Source organism: Trachinotus anak, unplaced genomic scaffold (assembly GCF_046630095.1).
Source record: "Trachinotus anak isolate AG129_WGS33_773 ecotype Australia unplaced genomic scaffold, CSIRO_AGI_Tana_v1 ptg000010l, whole genome shotgun sequence".
NCBI classification, from domain to species: domain Eukaryota; kingdom Metazoa; phylum Chordata; class Actinopteri; order Carangiformes; family Carangidae; genus Trachinotus; species Trachinotus anak.
In genome coordinates, this window is record NW_027273861.1 from 26486600 (window position 1) to 26501795 (window position 15196).

At 40.3% G+C, this 15196-nt stretch overlaps 1 protein-coding gene across 8 annotated transcripts in view; it reads left to right on the plus strand.

Moving 5' to 3' along the window:
- Positions 1-15196, plus strand: part of LOC139626199 (discs large homolog 1-like protein) — a 105659-nt gene that overhangs the window by 85841 nt on the left and 4622 nt on the right. For 7 of the 8 annotated variants that reach the window (XM_071486471.1, XM_071486473.1, XM_071486474.1 and 4 more), the window contains 9 exons: positions 4984-5166; positions 8840-8903; positions 10664-10679; positions 12059-12100; positions 12583-12633; positions 12960-13061; positions 14190-14362; positions 14515-14624; positions 15004-15095. In XM_071486471.1, the coding sequence (XP_071342572.1) occupies positions 4984-5166; positions 8840-8903; positions 10664-10679; positions 12059-12100; positions 12583-12633; positions 12960-13061; positions 14190-14362; positions 14515-14624; positions 15004-15095 (833 nt within the window). The remainder of the gene's footprint in view (positions 1-4983; positions 5167-8839; positions 8904-10663; positions 10680-12058; positions 12101-12582; positions 12634-12959; positions 13062-14189; positions 14363-14514; positions 14625-15003; positions 15096-15196) is intronic. The other variant, XM_071486472.1, reaches the window with a different exon arrangement.

The following is a 15196-nucleotide window of genomic DNA, read 5'->3' on the forward strand; positions in this document are numbered from 1 at the left end:
GTAGTGAGGATGATGTAGTAAAGCGTTAATTGTGTGGCCATCGGGGTTTCCTGAAACTTTGTTCCATCAGCTCACAAGATTTCCAATCGCAGGGAGCTTTAGTCCAACAAGTGTCAGAGATTTATCTGTTTTATCTGGGAAACAAGCTCATTATATTCATATCTCACTGAAATATGATTCTGCTTTTTATTTCATTCAATTTCATTTATGAGAGTTTGTTAAAGTGGGACAGAATTGACCCACAATACTTTGCAAAAGCTGTATTGACCTACTTGGCATACCCACCATTGTGAACTGAAGACTCAATATTAAAACATGAAGGAACATGACATTGCAGCTGCTTGCCGTCACCCTTATTAAATTTTTAAGTAGTCACCCAAAGGCATGATTATTATTAGCATAAATTAAATCTGCACCCCCTAGTTTTTAAGTGTGTCCACTCCTCATTTGATTAAATCAGAAGAAACCTGCATGAGGGTGTTTACAAATGATGCATCTGAGTGAAATGATGCAATAATAATGAAGCTGAAGTTCATTTAGCTTGATGTAGTTTCCAATCTTTCCATGAGTGCCCTGGTGTAAAGAGCAGAAACAAAGTTGCAGAAAAATTATTTCACAGGAAAACACAATCAATGCCACTGAAAAAGAGCAATGGTTGTTTTTCTATAACTGTTGTAAGAGTCAGTGATCTAACAGAGAAAGCTCCTAATTCCCTGCATGGATCAACATGCTCAGATATTCAAAGAAAGACATTAAATACGCAACATTTCTTTTGCTTAAATCAATTGTGAACAAACAGATGAGAAAAACACTAAGAGTCCAATGTGAACATGCTGATGTTAAGGTATGATATATAATATGTTAACTGCTGAGGCTGCTCGGAATGTTATATCATTAAGGAGGTATTTTGTCATAAACAGTAAACAGTATTGGACAAAATGACAATTTGATCTGATGCTGGCAAGAGGGGAAAAGTCACTAAGTTCACATGAATGCTTGCACCAAATTTCATAGCAATATGTCCAAAAGCTGCCAAGACATTTCACACAAAACCACACATGCCAACCTGCCGGTGGGTCTGGAGAAGTCAGGGGATCACCAAAGTCAGTCGGTGTCATCCTCAGGGGATGGTGAATGTCTGTGCAAAATTTCATGGTAATGCATCTGATAGTTGTTGAGATATTTCAGTCTACAGTGTGTCTACATTGCCGTTCCTAGAGCCTCACTGCCAGCATGGCTAAAACCACATCGAACTTAAACCAAGAGAACAGCTGACAACTGTATAATCATAGATTTAATAAGGAAACTCCCATGTGCCAGGCAATTATCATAACACCCCCTGTAATATAATCAATTTACATCTTGAATTTTAATGACAACGTTCCTCCAAATCGAGTTAAAATCTGGCCAGGATCATTTCAAGGTTATATAGAATAATGTAGTAACCCCCCCACCCTCTAATAACTCACATAATAAATCACTATAGGAGAAGTTCCTGTATCCAGTTGCTGCCTATAAATGACCAATCAGCATGCAAATATTAAAAAAGAAGCCTCTGACAAGAAGTGATGATGGTCAGGGTGAGGCTGTTGGTGCGTGACACCTTGGGGCTCTGGGCTGCTTTGTGTGTTCGTGCACGTACATACATGTGTGTGTGTATATGTGATGGGTGGGGTGTTTGTACGTCATATGCAAGTGTATAATATGTAAGACAGACCAACCTTTCCTCAGAGGAAAGCAAGGTGACATACGGTATGTATTACTGTCCTTTGTTTGAGGTGTGTGTGTGTGTGTGTGTGTGTGTGTGTGTGTGTGTTCTTTCCTCCTCTCCTCATTTTACATTCACACCATTATGGTTCTATTTTAAACACACTCTATGGCTCGACACTGTAATTGTATATTTCACTGCTCATCACCTCGATCCTCCTGGAAAATAAAGGCTGGCACGGCTCAAGATAAATGGTAACAAGATAAAGTCCCATCACTATTAGAACAACATGGTACGATTTAGATTCTGTAAAAGACGTATTTTAGTATTTATATTAAAATTGTAATACATATATTTATTTATGTAGCTGCATAAATAAATGTGTCACTTTATATGTTTGTATTCTTCTGTTATCAGAAGATTGAAAGTAAATGAGTCCATAATCCTAACTGATACATTTTAACATTGATGCGCTGATCATATTGTGGGGTTGAGGCCTGTGTGAGAAACGATGTCAGTCCCTGCTGCACTGGTCTGTGGTCCAGATCAGTTTCAAAGCATTTAAAGAACCCTTCAGATTATCAGCTTCTTGAACTGAATATAATGTTTTTAAATTGCTTGTGGGCCTTTTTATTTGAGTACGGTGATAAATAGTTTCTATGGTAGGGGAAAATATTGCAGCACTGATAAAAGACTAGTTATCATATTACTGTGTAATACTGAATAATACATATCTATACCTCAGTGTGTCTGAAGTTCCTTCCTTGGTCCTGTTATAGGGTCTTTTTTTCCTGATCAGACTCAAAGGTGTTAAGGTAGAGGAGGTCATATGTTGTACAGGTTTTAAAGCCCTTTAAGAGAAAAATTGTGATTTGGGGCTATACAAATGAAACTGACTTGACTTATAATTTACTGTTTTGTATTAGACAACACTATCATGCAGCTTTTTTCATCCTGTGTTTTCACCTCTGAAATAAAGCAGTAATACTGTATGAGCATTTAGTGAGAAGCAATATCACACAATTCTCACAGAAAAAAAAGGCTGGTGTAAAATGTTTCTACCTATTTCTGTCACTTACTAGTAATTAATGTGTGTTCCTTGACTCGAGTAATTCGATTTCAGAGGTTCCCACACAGGACTTATAATGACTGTAATGCTGAGAACAGGTAATTGATTGAGAGCTACGTTTACATAGCTGTGGCCTTCATACTGTAATCAATCAGTTGACTTGCTGCATTGTCCTTTGGGATGCATGGAACATATATGATTTACTTTATATTTTCTTAAACCATGAACTCTATGGAATAATGACAGGAAAGGTTATTTACACACTCACATCAGACAGCTGCCCTTTACTCACCCACTAATGTAAATGCAACCTTACACTTTACAGTGTGAATCCTGTAACCTTCCACGTGCTGTTTCTTTCTTAGAACATTTCAAATTATTGCCGAAGATATGTGGAAATACTCAGTGCAAAGGTAAACTGCAATATAGTGTTGGCAGTAGGCTGCTGCATGTGTAAACTCAGCACCTACATAGTGTTTAATGTTTAAACTTTCCGCAAGTATATTTCCACAGGTTAACACACACACACACACACACACACACACACACACACACACACACACACACACACACACTTACACTGGATTCAAGCCTGTCTGAACAATTACACACTTGACTAATTAATGTGTGTTCCTTAAGGCAAGTACTGAGCTCTCAGAGGCTCCCACATCAAACTGAATGAAACTGAGTGTAATACTGAGAACAGGTGATCGATCTAGAGTTACATGTACATACAGTAGCTGTTGCGTTAATAATACTACAGACGATCCATCAGTTCAACCTGCTGGCTGCAAAATCGTTAAATCGTTTTTATATTTTCTTCTTGAAGCAGTGACTCTGAAGTAGTGACATTATGAACGAAACAAAGGTTATTTATACTCTCACACCTGACAGCTGCCCTTTACTGTGTGTATCTGTGGATCCACGACTGTAAACACAAGCCTGCGCTTCATGTTTACAGTGGATCTTGTAACCTTTCACGTGCCATTTCTTTCTCTGATTTCTTTTACTGTATGGAACATTTTCATTTCTTAGGATAAAACAGAAACAACTTTGATATTGTGCAGCTGCTGATACAGCAGACCTACGTATGACCTGCATGTAGTTGAATATGTGCTCTTTTTACACATTGTCAATCATAACTCAGTAAAGCTCCTTTATAAAATAAATAATAAATTCAATATGCTGCAGCTGTTGTTCAGGTACCATCACAGTGTTGAAGTTGACTCTCTGGTCATAAGATCCCAGTTCATCATGTCCAGTCCATTCTAACGGAGACTGATGGATTTTTACCAGACAGATAAATATATAATGTCCTATGTGGATCTTTCACTCATCATCTTTAAAATCAATAAAACATAAGTTGGTGGGGTTTTTTTGTATGTGTGTGTGTGTGTGTGTGTGTGTGTGTGTGTGTGTGTGTGTGTGTGTGTGTGTGTCTGTGTCTCTACCTCTGATTTTCCCTCTTGGTTTTTCCTTCTCTGTCTCTGTTCTGTTTTATTGATGAAGGCAGAAGGGACTTTAGGGGATGCCTGTTATTTCAGCTCTAGTTCCTTTGCACGCACACGCACACACACACACACACACACACACACACACACACACACACACACTGCTGGCCTACTTTCCCAGGTCTTTTCCCTCTGGATGGGTTTGGAGCTCTGTGGTCGCAGAGACAGATCACTATTCAGACACAAAACACACTCACACACACACATACATAAACACACAACAGTGGCACATAAATACACATAAATACACACAGACAGATGCAATTGCACACACACATACACACACACACACACACACACACACAGAGGCATCTACACAGTGACAAGGTCATAAATAACCTGTACTAGTGTAGGTAAGCAGTCCTCAGCTGTATAGACTGCAACAGCATTTATTATAGTTATAGAATTGTCAGCAGTTGTGAGAAGGTGTTCTGATTTGTTTTTCTAAGTGCTTAATTTTTATTTTTTCACTCAATTCTTTGGTCAATATTTGTAAAATATTCTGTAAATAAAATCTGTAAAGTGCATTTTCATATTTAGAACAATTCAAAATTAAATGTATTTATTCACTAGTGTAACTAAATTATCACTCATGTGTAATCTGTCTCTGCCCCCTCGAGCAGACTGGGTCTACACACTGAAGTTGTGTCACTGCTCTAAATGTTCGTGTCTAATGTGAAACTGTTTGTCTGCAGGGCGTTGTTCGACTACGATGGAAGTGCGTCAGATCTGAGCACGCCCAATCAGGCCCTGCCGTTTCATTTCGGGGATATCCTCCACGTGAGCAGCGCTGGCGAAGAGGAGTGGTGGCCAGCCCGTCACCTCAGCCCCCCGCCCCCAAACTGCCCCGAAGTCGGGGTCATCCCCAGCCGCAGGAGGTCAGAGTTCAAAGGGTTTCTGACGGGAGTGGGCGGTTGATATTATTGATTCTCATTTCATTTATTGATGTGAAACATGTGAGCTAGTTCAGCCACTCAGCTGGCAGAGCATACTCCTCTCCCTGCTACATATCTGTCTCATCTTCTATCAATCTCTGATGTGATCAATATGAGAGCCATCAGTGCTCTGCTGACTGTTTCCTGCTTCCACACGCTGCTGCTCTTTATGCAGCATGTAGCTAGCCCCACCTCCACCCCAGCATCCACCTCTAGATCCCAGTCTACAGTGTGTTTACAGTTGGTATCATTGTTACCTGCTCGCAGCTGTCCTGAGCTTGGCGAGGGAGCAACAAGTTCAGAGCCAGATGCCAAACATTAACACTGCTGTACATACTTCATATTAACAATTCCACAGGAGTTGGAGGCGCCTCGGTGGCTCACCTGGTAGAGCACGTACCATTAAGGCAGCGGCCCTGGGTTCGCATCCGACCCGCGGCCCTTTGCTGCATGTCATCCCCTCTCTCTCCCTGACTTTCCTGTCAGTCTCTCACTGACCTATCCAATAAAGGCACTAAAAGGCCAAAAAAAAAACAATAAAAAAACAATTCCACAGGAATTGAGTGATGTGAAGTGCTGCTTGTATTTCTTAAATCCTCCTCCGTTCTCAACAATATATAGAAAAAAAAAGAAATGAAAAAATGATATGAAATAACATTAAGAGTGAAAGGTCATTCCTGACCTCAGGGAAAGTAGTTTGACATAGTAATCTCAATTCGAGGTCCACCACATCTCTCAGTCTTCGTCAGTGGATGGAGTATGCTCGCTTGCTGTGGAGCTGGCTTTGTTGTCAGGTTATCTAGCACGATAAGTGGATGTTGTATCGTGTAGATTATGTGATGACAGCTGAGCAAACTTTATCCACTGATGAAGGCCTTGAGATAATAAAGGAAGCTAGTGAGTGGATCTTGCATATCTGGATAAGATCTGAATCACACAGTTATAGTAGAAGCTCTTTGATAAGATGAACACATGCTGGGCATTGTCTTTGTCTAACCAGTGCCACATTGAGCACAGACAACATCATGTCACCTTTGATTTCAGCTTTTCAGTTTCGCAATTTCAAATTAGTTTCACTTTACGCTGGTGTGACATTTTGCTGTCGGCTCATAACCCTGCAAGCATCATCATCATCATCATCATCAAGTAGAATCTGCTGAATGTAAACCTGTGGTGGACAGAGAGAAATGCTCCTTCCTCTAACCTCTGTCTCCCTCCACTGTGGAGGAGGTGACAGACAGATGTTGATGGAAGGAGGGAGTGTGAGGGCGTGTTAAAATGACAGAGGATAAGTGAAAGAGGGAAGGAGGGATTAGAGGCAACAAGGATGAGTGGGTGTAAGTGAATAGAAGATGTGCAGGATGGATGTAGAGACTGTGACACAGGGTGTAGATGGTGGGGTATTAATAGACTGAGGTGTTAGAAGAATAGAGGCTGGCTGAGAGTCTGGGGTGTTAGAGGCTGGTGCATTAGGGGTAATAGAATAAATGTGTTATAGTAAAAGACATAGTGTAGGCTGAGGTTTTATAATATGAAATAAAGAAGATATTGGAATGTATCCACCAGAGGTTCAGGTTCCAGAGGAAGCATTAAAATACCAGACATTAGAACAAACAGTATATTGAATTGTTGTTATATTGACTGATTTGGTTTGAGTAATATGAAGTTAATTAATGACATTAGCAGCCGGTCTTTTGATAAAGGCTGTTCAACTGTCCTCTGTCTGGCCCTCCTCTCCTTCCCTTCTCCTCTCCTTCCCTTCCTTGTCTTGACCTCCTGCCATCTTTCTCCTATTCTCCTCTTCTCTCTTTTTCTCCTCTTCTACCTGTCCTGGCCTTCTCTCTGCCTTCTTCTTTTCCTCCCTTACCCTCCCCTCCTCCTCTTTCCACTCTCATTCTCCCCTCCACATCTCCTCCTCCCCCCTGCTTCTGTGCTCCTCTCCTCCTCCTGTCCTCTTTACTTTTCCCCTTCTCTCCTCCTCATTTACCCCACCTCTCCTCCTGGTGCCCTCTTCCTCTCTCTTCTTCTCCTACCATCCTCTGTCTTGCTCCTTCTACCTCATCCTCTCCTCCCCCTAACCTTCCTTCTTCCCTCCTCTACATCTGTCCATGTATTCACTTCCTTCTCCTCTTCCTCCTCTTGTCCTAATCTCCTCTTACTCTTTTTATCCTCTCATCCACCTCTCCTGCTTCTCCTCTCCTCCTTCTCCTCTTGTCTTACTCTGTCAGTTTCATCTGCAGCCCCTCCTCTCTACACCTTTCTCTCCTCTTCATCGTCTTCTTGTTGCCTCATTTCTCCTTCATTTTCTCCTCTCCTCCCTCTCCTCCCCTCTCCTCTCCTCTCCTCTCCTCTCCTCTTCTCTCCTCTCCTCTCTTCTCCTCTCCTCACTCCCCTCTCCTCTCTTTCTCAAGTAAAATAACCAATAGTTTTTGCTTGGAAATTACATTTTAATCATGTTCTTTGTAAGAAGGAAAAAGAGAGGAGAGGACTAATGAGAGTAAAAAGTAAAGACAACTAATTTGCTGATGCAGTGTAAACATGCTCTGGTGATGGTATTGTTCAGAGCTGAGCTGTTTGTTTGGGATTGTTTCCTTTAGTTATTAAACTCATTTCTCCTGCGCTCCACAATGCCGCTGGTTTGTTTTCAGTGACAGTCATTTGGCTGTTGACACACATTAGGAGGCTAAAAGCTACTTTATGTAAGACTTTTGTACAAAAACACCGATCTGACTGTTCGGCCTAAATTATAAAATGAGGCTTAAAGAAAGAAACAGGTCCCTTGACTGATACCGTGGAGATTCACCTTATTTGAAATTCAAGCAGCGAATATGATCAGCAGCAGGAAATGGTCCTGCACAGGAAGTGACAAATCTAAATTTAAACCTAGGGGACAAAAATGTCTCTGTAGCAGGAGCAGGCAGACTCTCTTTGAGGGGAAAATGTCTTTTTATCCCATGGCTGACGTAGTTTGTTCTTGTCGCTGTCTCTTGTCCCTTTGCATTTCTTATGAGGTAATCACAGCCCATTCAGAATAGTGGGCATGAAAATCCTGTCTCCTCTTTACTGTCAAGTTATATAATATCTGGATATTAAATTTCATAACTCATGGTGATGCTCAAAAATAATTCCAATATTGTAGGCTGATTGATTAAATTCTGATTGAAGAGATATTGTGTGATATTTTGGCTTTTGTTTGTATATTTTTAGATGTGAGAAGACATTGGATGCCAGGTGAAGGTTTCAGGGAGCCAAATATTTAAAATACCTCATGATGATTCTGTGTTCACAGTTTTGATCTTCGGAGAGAAAACCTTTCACAAATAGAGTCCAAACTCACCATTATTTTACTGTGAACAGTTACTCTTGTGTAGGCAGCGTCTCACAGGCTTAAAGCATGATGAAGTGTTGAAACTAAACCACTGAAGGATGAAAGAACGTCTGAATATTACAGAGAGGTCACATGAGGTTTCAGAATTTTTTTAATGCAAATGTTGCTCTACATGCTTGTCACCAGCTACCATTACTGACTGTTGCTTTCACATCCTGTCTTAGTTTGCAGCTGTCCTCTAACAGTATTTTTCTTCATGTTCTTTTTCCCTGTCCTTACTTCTCACAGGGCAGAGAAGAAGGAGAGGTCGAGGTTAAAGACGGTCAGAGTGTCGAGGTCTCAGGACAGATCGGTGAGCAGTGACTTATCATATCAACCTTCAATTTAGGAGTCTTCGAAAGGGCTTGAATACTTAAGGGTTAATTACACAGAAACCACTAACTGTATCAAAAGCAGCAATTTGTCACACTGTCTATCAGATGACGTTTCAATTAAAGGACCACAAAAGCCAGGATGAGCAAAAAAAAAAAATATATCAACAACCTGCTGGAATTTTGGAAACCATCAACCACATCAACTGGCTCTACAGTCTTTTTAGGAAGCAGAACATTCAAGTCATAAGAAATAACATGTCTCCCTTTTCAAACATAACATTAGGAATAAAGATTGTTGCTGGAAAAAAAAGTTTAACCTTATTTTACATTAATACCATATAAAACTTAACCATATAAAAACAGCTTTTCAGTGCGCTTCAGTTCTCAGAAGAAAATTCAATGAGAATGTGTTGATGTGCTGTTAAAGAAGCTGCAGGAGGAGGTTTGAGATTGTGTTGTTTGGAGAGGAAAGTGTTTTTCCACCTGTCCACAAAACTAGAATTAACTGTATTATTCATCATTTTTAAGCTTACTTACTATTAGGTCCCAACAACTAATCATGTCAAAGATTATAATTCATCAATAAATAATCTTTATTCCAGTATTTAAAGAAAACTCACATTATGTTTGTTTGGTTATTGCAGGACAAGATCTTTGTATTGTACATTTTATTTGTATTTGTTTGTTTATTTGATAAATAAGGTCATTGCAGAGTAAGGATTTCTGGTATAACTTTGTTTACCTCCAAGTAAAGATAAAGATAAAAACTCTGACTGTGGTAATTCAAGGTGCTTTATATAAACCACTGAGCCTAAAACAAGGAAATAAAATGTCAACCTAAAATAATAAACTGCAGCACAGGTCTAAAAGCAGCTAAATGTTTAATTAAGAGCAGAGAGGTGGAAACAGCTGAAAATGTATTCCAAGTGCAGCACGGCACCTAAAAGCAGCTTCAACAGAGACAGCAGAGTCATCCTAAGAAAAACTATAGTCGATCAGTTGTTTCAGCAAATGCCCAGAAGCATTTGTTTGCATTGAATTGACACAAACCTCCAGCAGCTGTAGGAATTATGACACTGGTCCATCAGGAGGAAAAAGTCTGACGTTGTTAAAAAGCCTCAATGTTCACAATGTACATGACTAATTTGTTGTCCAATCACCACATCAGTGAGTTGAAGAATTCCTGACTAAAAAAGTCTGTTTTGTCAGTGACAGCCTCTCCACCTGTTAAGAGGAGAAGTGTTAACTAAACCTTAAGTACGAGTCCACGAACTAGTATTTTATTACAGTGATATTTGTGATCTGGAAAGTTCCTCCCTGAGTTCACATGCGAGGCGACGACGTCACTTTAATCACACTTCACACAGCGCGATGATGAGAGCTGACACACGGGTCTGACACAAGCTATTGATATCACTGTGTTGCCAGTTTGCTCTCTCACTCGCCCTCTGTTTTCCTCGCACCGCGTGAATCAGCAACTCTGCGATCAGCAACTCTGCATGGTGAAGAGCTGATAATTAAAAATGATCACGCACGTCGTATCCCCTGGCGCAACGCTTTGAGAAATCTGCAATTAGTCGACAGTGTTCGTGTGTGAGAGAGAGGAATAGAGAGCCCCTGAGCTTTCAAATGGGGATTCTGCTGATGACAGTCAAGATACTGTTATGATCGTCTTGGGTATGATGATTAATGCCCTCTCTGTCTCTCCCCCTCTCTCTCTCTCCCCCTCTCTCTGCAGGACCAGGATGACAAAGGTAGGTCTTTCTCTCCATCAGTGACACCTGCTGGTCAGTACGTGTGACTCCAGCTCCTCCTTTAAATTCCTCTTCCTCAGTCCTGTTCCTGGATGGAGGAGGAAGAGCAACAGGATGGAGAGGGATGTACTGAGGTGGACAGTGTCATGTTTGAGGTCACTGTCCACGACAGTTCAGTTCAATAAGATCTGACAACATACAGAGAGTGTAGTCGCGAGTCAGCCAGCGACCAAAAGTCCAAAAAAACAAAATGCTTCAAATGTAAGAGATGGAGTATCAGGAGTATCAGTCCTCCCCTTGTGCAAAAACAGGTTCAGAACTTTACCTGAGGCTGTGAGTTGGACAAATCAAGTTTATATCTTCAAAATTTATAGTGTTTTTTGTTTTAAATTCCCTCTTTTTTTCTGTGTTGCCACATAACCTGTTGAGTTCATTTTTGCTCTCTTTTGCTTTTGATTTTAATCATGTTATATACATTTTACTACTTTATCGCAATACCTTGTATTTCACATGCTCATTATAGGTTTTTTATTTGTAAAAAGTTTTTTTTTCTCTGCTGAGTAGGAGTGGAAGTAGCATAAAATGAAAATACTCAACGAAACCAAAAGTACCTCAGAACTGTACTGGAACTTGACTAAATATACTTAGCTACTTTCACCGCTGCTCTTTTACACATGTACACATAAAGATGTGATTTGGGCTTCTCCTCTTTTCCTCCAGTGGTAAATGCAAACTGCACCACAGTTAATGACACAGCAAATGGTTTTCTCTGACAAAGTAAGAAGGAAGCATGCACTGTTGTTTCTGGTCATCTCAGTTTGAGACTTGTAAAATTCTGCATTACAAACTGGAGGTGTAGGGTTGACAGAACAGGACATTCAGGAGGTGAGAGAGTGTTCAGTGTTTTTGAGGTCAGAATATCTGGACCTCCACTGCTTCAATTCTGATTCTGATTCTCTGTTTTTTTTTTTTTTTGTTTTTTTTTTGTTTTATTTGTTTCTCACCAGTCTCCTGACTTCACGAAAGTGCAGGACTGAATTTCTTTAACATTCCACTTTTCAGATGAGTTCTCTGGACTTTGTTTTACCTTTCGTAATGTAATACAGGAGAAATACCAAAACTATGTTGTCCTGCGGAGGCTGTAATGTTTAGGTGTCCATATACTTTTGGCCATGGCCCACAGGCTTTTGGGGGGGATTGTACAATGCATACAATGGACTAAAATATACTTTGCAGCTGACTGTGTTTTTTTTATAATTTAAAGTGTGTAAGTGACTGTGTGATCTAGAAAGAATGTAAATGTTTGTGTGTGTGTCTCTTTGTATCTGTGTGTTTGTATGTGTGTGTGTTGCTGACTCTGACCTGTCTTGTCCTTCCAGAGCTGGTAACCTCTGGCACCAGCGATAGTGAGAGTAGTTCCTGTAAGTCTAGACCCTCTCTCTCTCTCTCTCTCTCTCTCACTCTCTCTCTCTCTCTCTCTCTGCCTGTCTCTCTGTCTCTCTCTCTGTCTCTCCCTGTCTCTCTGTGTGTGTGTCTCTCTCTCTCTCTCTTTTCCACTGCTCACTCTACTTCTTTTTTTTTTACTTTTATTTGAAACCTCAGCTACATAATGTAGCTGCTGGTGTGTGTGTGTGTGTGTGTGTGTGTGTGTTTCTCTGTGTGTCCTTGTGGGAGTGTCATGCATACATGCACATGTGTATTTGTGCGTTGTGATTATTGTGATTTCATGTGCGTGTGTGTGTGTGTGTGTGTGTGTGCAAGTTAGCTTTCTCTGCTTCTCCAGCCTGCTTTTCCAGAGCTGTTGCAGAAGTCTAGTCAAAAGTAGAAAAGGGTGTGTTTTGATGTCGATAATCCCGTCCACTGCGTCTCTAAATGTGTCCATCATTTTTGTTTGTCCAATCAGCTGGCCAGGAGGAGACCTTGCTCACATACCAGCCTGTCATGCAGCAGGAAGGTCAGTGCCTAACTCAAACATATCAAGGTTCATTTGATTCCATTTATGTTGCTCAGTCTGTGGAAGTATAGTTACAGATGGCACTCAGCAACACACAGCTCTGCACATGGATTTGATAAAAACCAAATACTTCTATGCTACATATTTTATCTGTAGAGTAAAACTCTTCAGGTATATATGCAGCCAAACTTTGTAAGATTTTTCCAACTTTAAGTTTTGCATTCACACATTAATTTACACATGCAGCCAGACATTAAGCAAAATTAGCAAAACTTGCTGTGTGTATTTTTGTGTGTCTTAATGTGGTTCTGTTTGTCATCTTTTAGTTAATTACACGCGGCCAGTCATCGTGCTTGGACCAATGAAAGATCGGATCAACGATGACCTCATCTCTGAGTTCCCTGATAAATTTGGCTCCTGTGTCCCACGTGAGTCTCTGGACTGCATGATCTGAGTAGCGACCTCTAAAACACACAGAAACACAGAAACTGAGACGTGTGTGACCTTCACTCACATAATGAAAACTATAAAATCATGTTTACGATGCTGGAATGAACGCTGACACTTCAGCCTGCAGTGAATTTTGATCTATACGTCTCAGCACATTTTTATGACCTCACTTAAAGTAGATGTTTAGCTTCTTTTAGTTTTAGCTTAAAGTACAAATGTCAGGAGAATATGACAGACAGGCACCTACTGCAGTCTTATCACATTTTTATTACCTGTCAGTATTCTCAGACACTTTGAGGAGATGACTAGAAATAAAATGAAACTGTAAAATGGGGATCTGCTGAAGAAAAGAGCTGTGAATTTAAAGTTAAAGGTCAAATAAAAGATTAAATTAATAAACCCAGAAAATATATTTCATTTTCTTTAAAGTTTAAAACCTGAGAAACTTTTGTTTCAAAAAAGTTTCTTAGAGGTGAACAGGGAGCTGGAACACCTCCATCTTTACCTTATCCTATAAGCTATAATATAAAATATGTAATTAAAGATGTACAGGAGTTAAATAAAGAGTTTGTGATAAAAATACATTACTAATTTTTTTTATTATTACTATTTTAATGATTTTTGTATAGGGAAATGTACATAACTTTGACCAAATACCTCAACACTTCAAATCCAAGCTAGTTTTTGACACCGGTTGATAGTTGGGCCTTTGTAGAAATACACGCAGCTTGACACATTAATAAACACAGCACAAAATTCAAAATTAGTAATGCAATAAAGTGTCATAAAAAAAGTAATAGAAGGGACCTGATATGATCATATTTGTTTTTAAATAATACCCTGGTCTGGTCTTTTTAAAGCTCTTTGTACCCGACTGTTTACTGCCCACCTTTGGCCCTTGCTCCAGAAAAGACAGTATGTGGAGTCTCACAGTGGTTTATGACGACAGCATGAAGCTGCTGCTTCAGGTCTCAAGAGGCTACAAGAACATTATTATCTTGTAATCTTATCATTATTACCCCCCCCCACCTCCCCACCCCCGACCCCTTGACCTGTATCCTAAATAAACATTGAATGAATGAATGAATGAAACCTCTGATCCTCAGACACAACGCGGCCGCGACGAGACTACGAGGTGGACGGCAGAGATTACCACTTCATGTCCTCCAGAGAGCTCATGGAGCAAGAGATCCAGGAGCATAAATTCATCGAGGCTGGGCAGTATAACAACCATCTGTATGGAACCAGCATACAGTCTGTCAAAGAAGTCGCTGACAAGGTGAGACACATTACGCATGGAAAAGAGAATATGAGGAGAGAGGACAAATTAAATGAAGGACAGAAGAAACAGGAGGAAGGGATCGATAGAGGACTGAATACAGAATTGTCTCATCCTCTCTCTCTCTGTCTGACTCTATGTCTCTCTACCAGGGTAAACATTGCATACTGGATGTATCAGGGAATGCGATTAAGCGTCTCCAGATGGCAGGCCTCCATCCCATCGCTATCTTCATTAGCCCACGCAACGTCGACAACATCCTGTAAGTGACATTAGTAACGTTCATTTAGTAGCAGCTTCCTCTGGAGCTTCTGTCTATATCACATGGTCTTAGACATTTAGAAGATTGTATAAGTTTCTTTAATATTGTTGTTTGTTTTAATAGCATCATTAAGGAGTTGGAACGGACGAATACTTTCTTTTACTGACCTACCGATTTTTTTGTCTACAGCTAACTTCAATATACTGTAGGTTAACTGCAGCCTGGTTGTTTTATTTTCTCATTCACTCACCACTGTAATAAAAGTGTTCAGCACTTCACTCTGAGGTCATTGGGGTTCTTCAGGATTCGTATTCATGAAAAAGATGTTTTGGAATCGTGTTCTGAACCTTTATACTGCGTCTCTCATCTGTCTCTCCAGAGAGATGAACAAGCGTTTCACTGAGGAGCAGGGGAGGAAGACCTACGACAGAGCGGTCAAACTGGAGCAGGAGTTCACAGAGTACTTCACTGGTTAGTTACTCGCAAGCACACACACAACAGTATGTTTTGGTAAATGTTCTTTAAGATATCCTTTGGTCATTCACTCCTCTCTCTCTCTCTCTCTCTCTCTC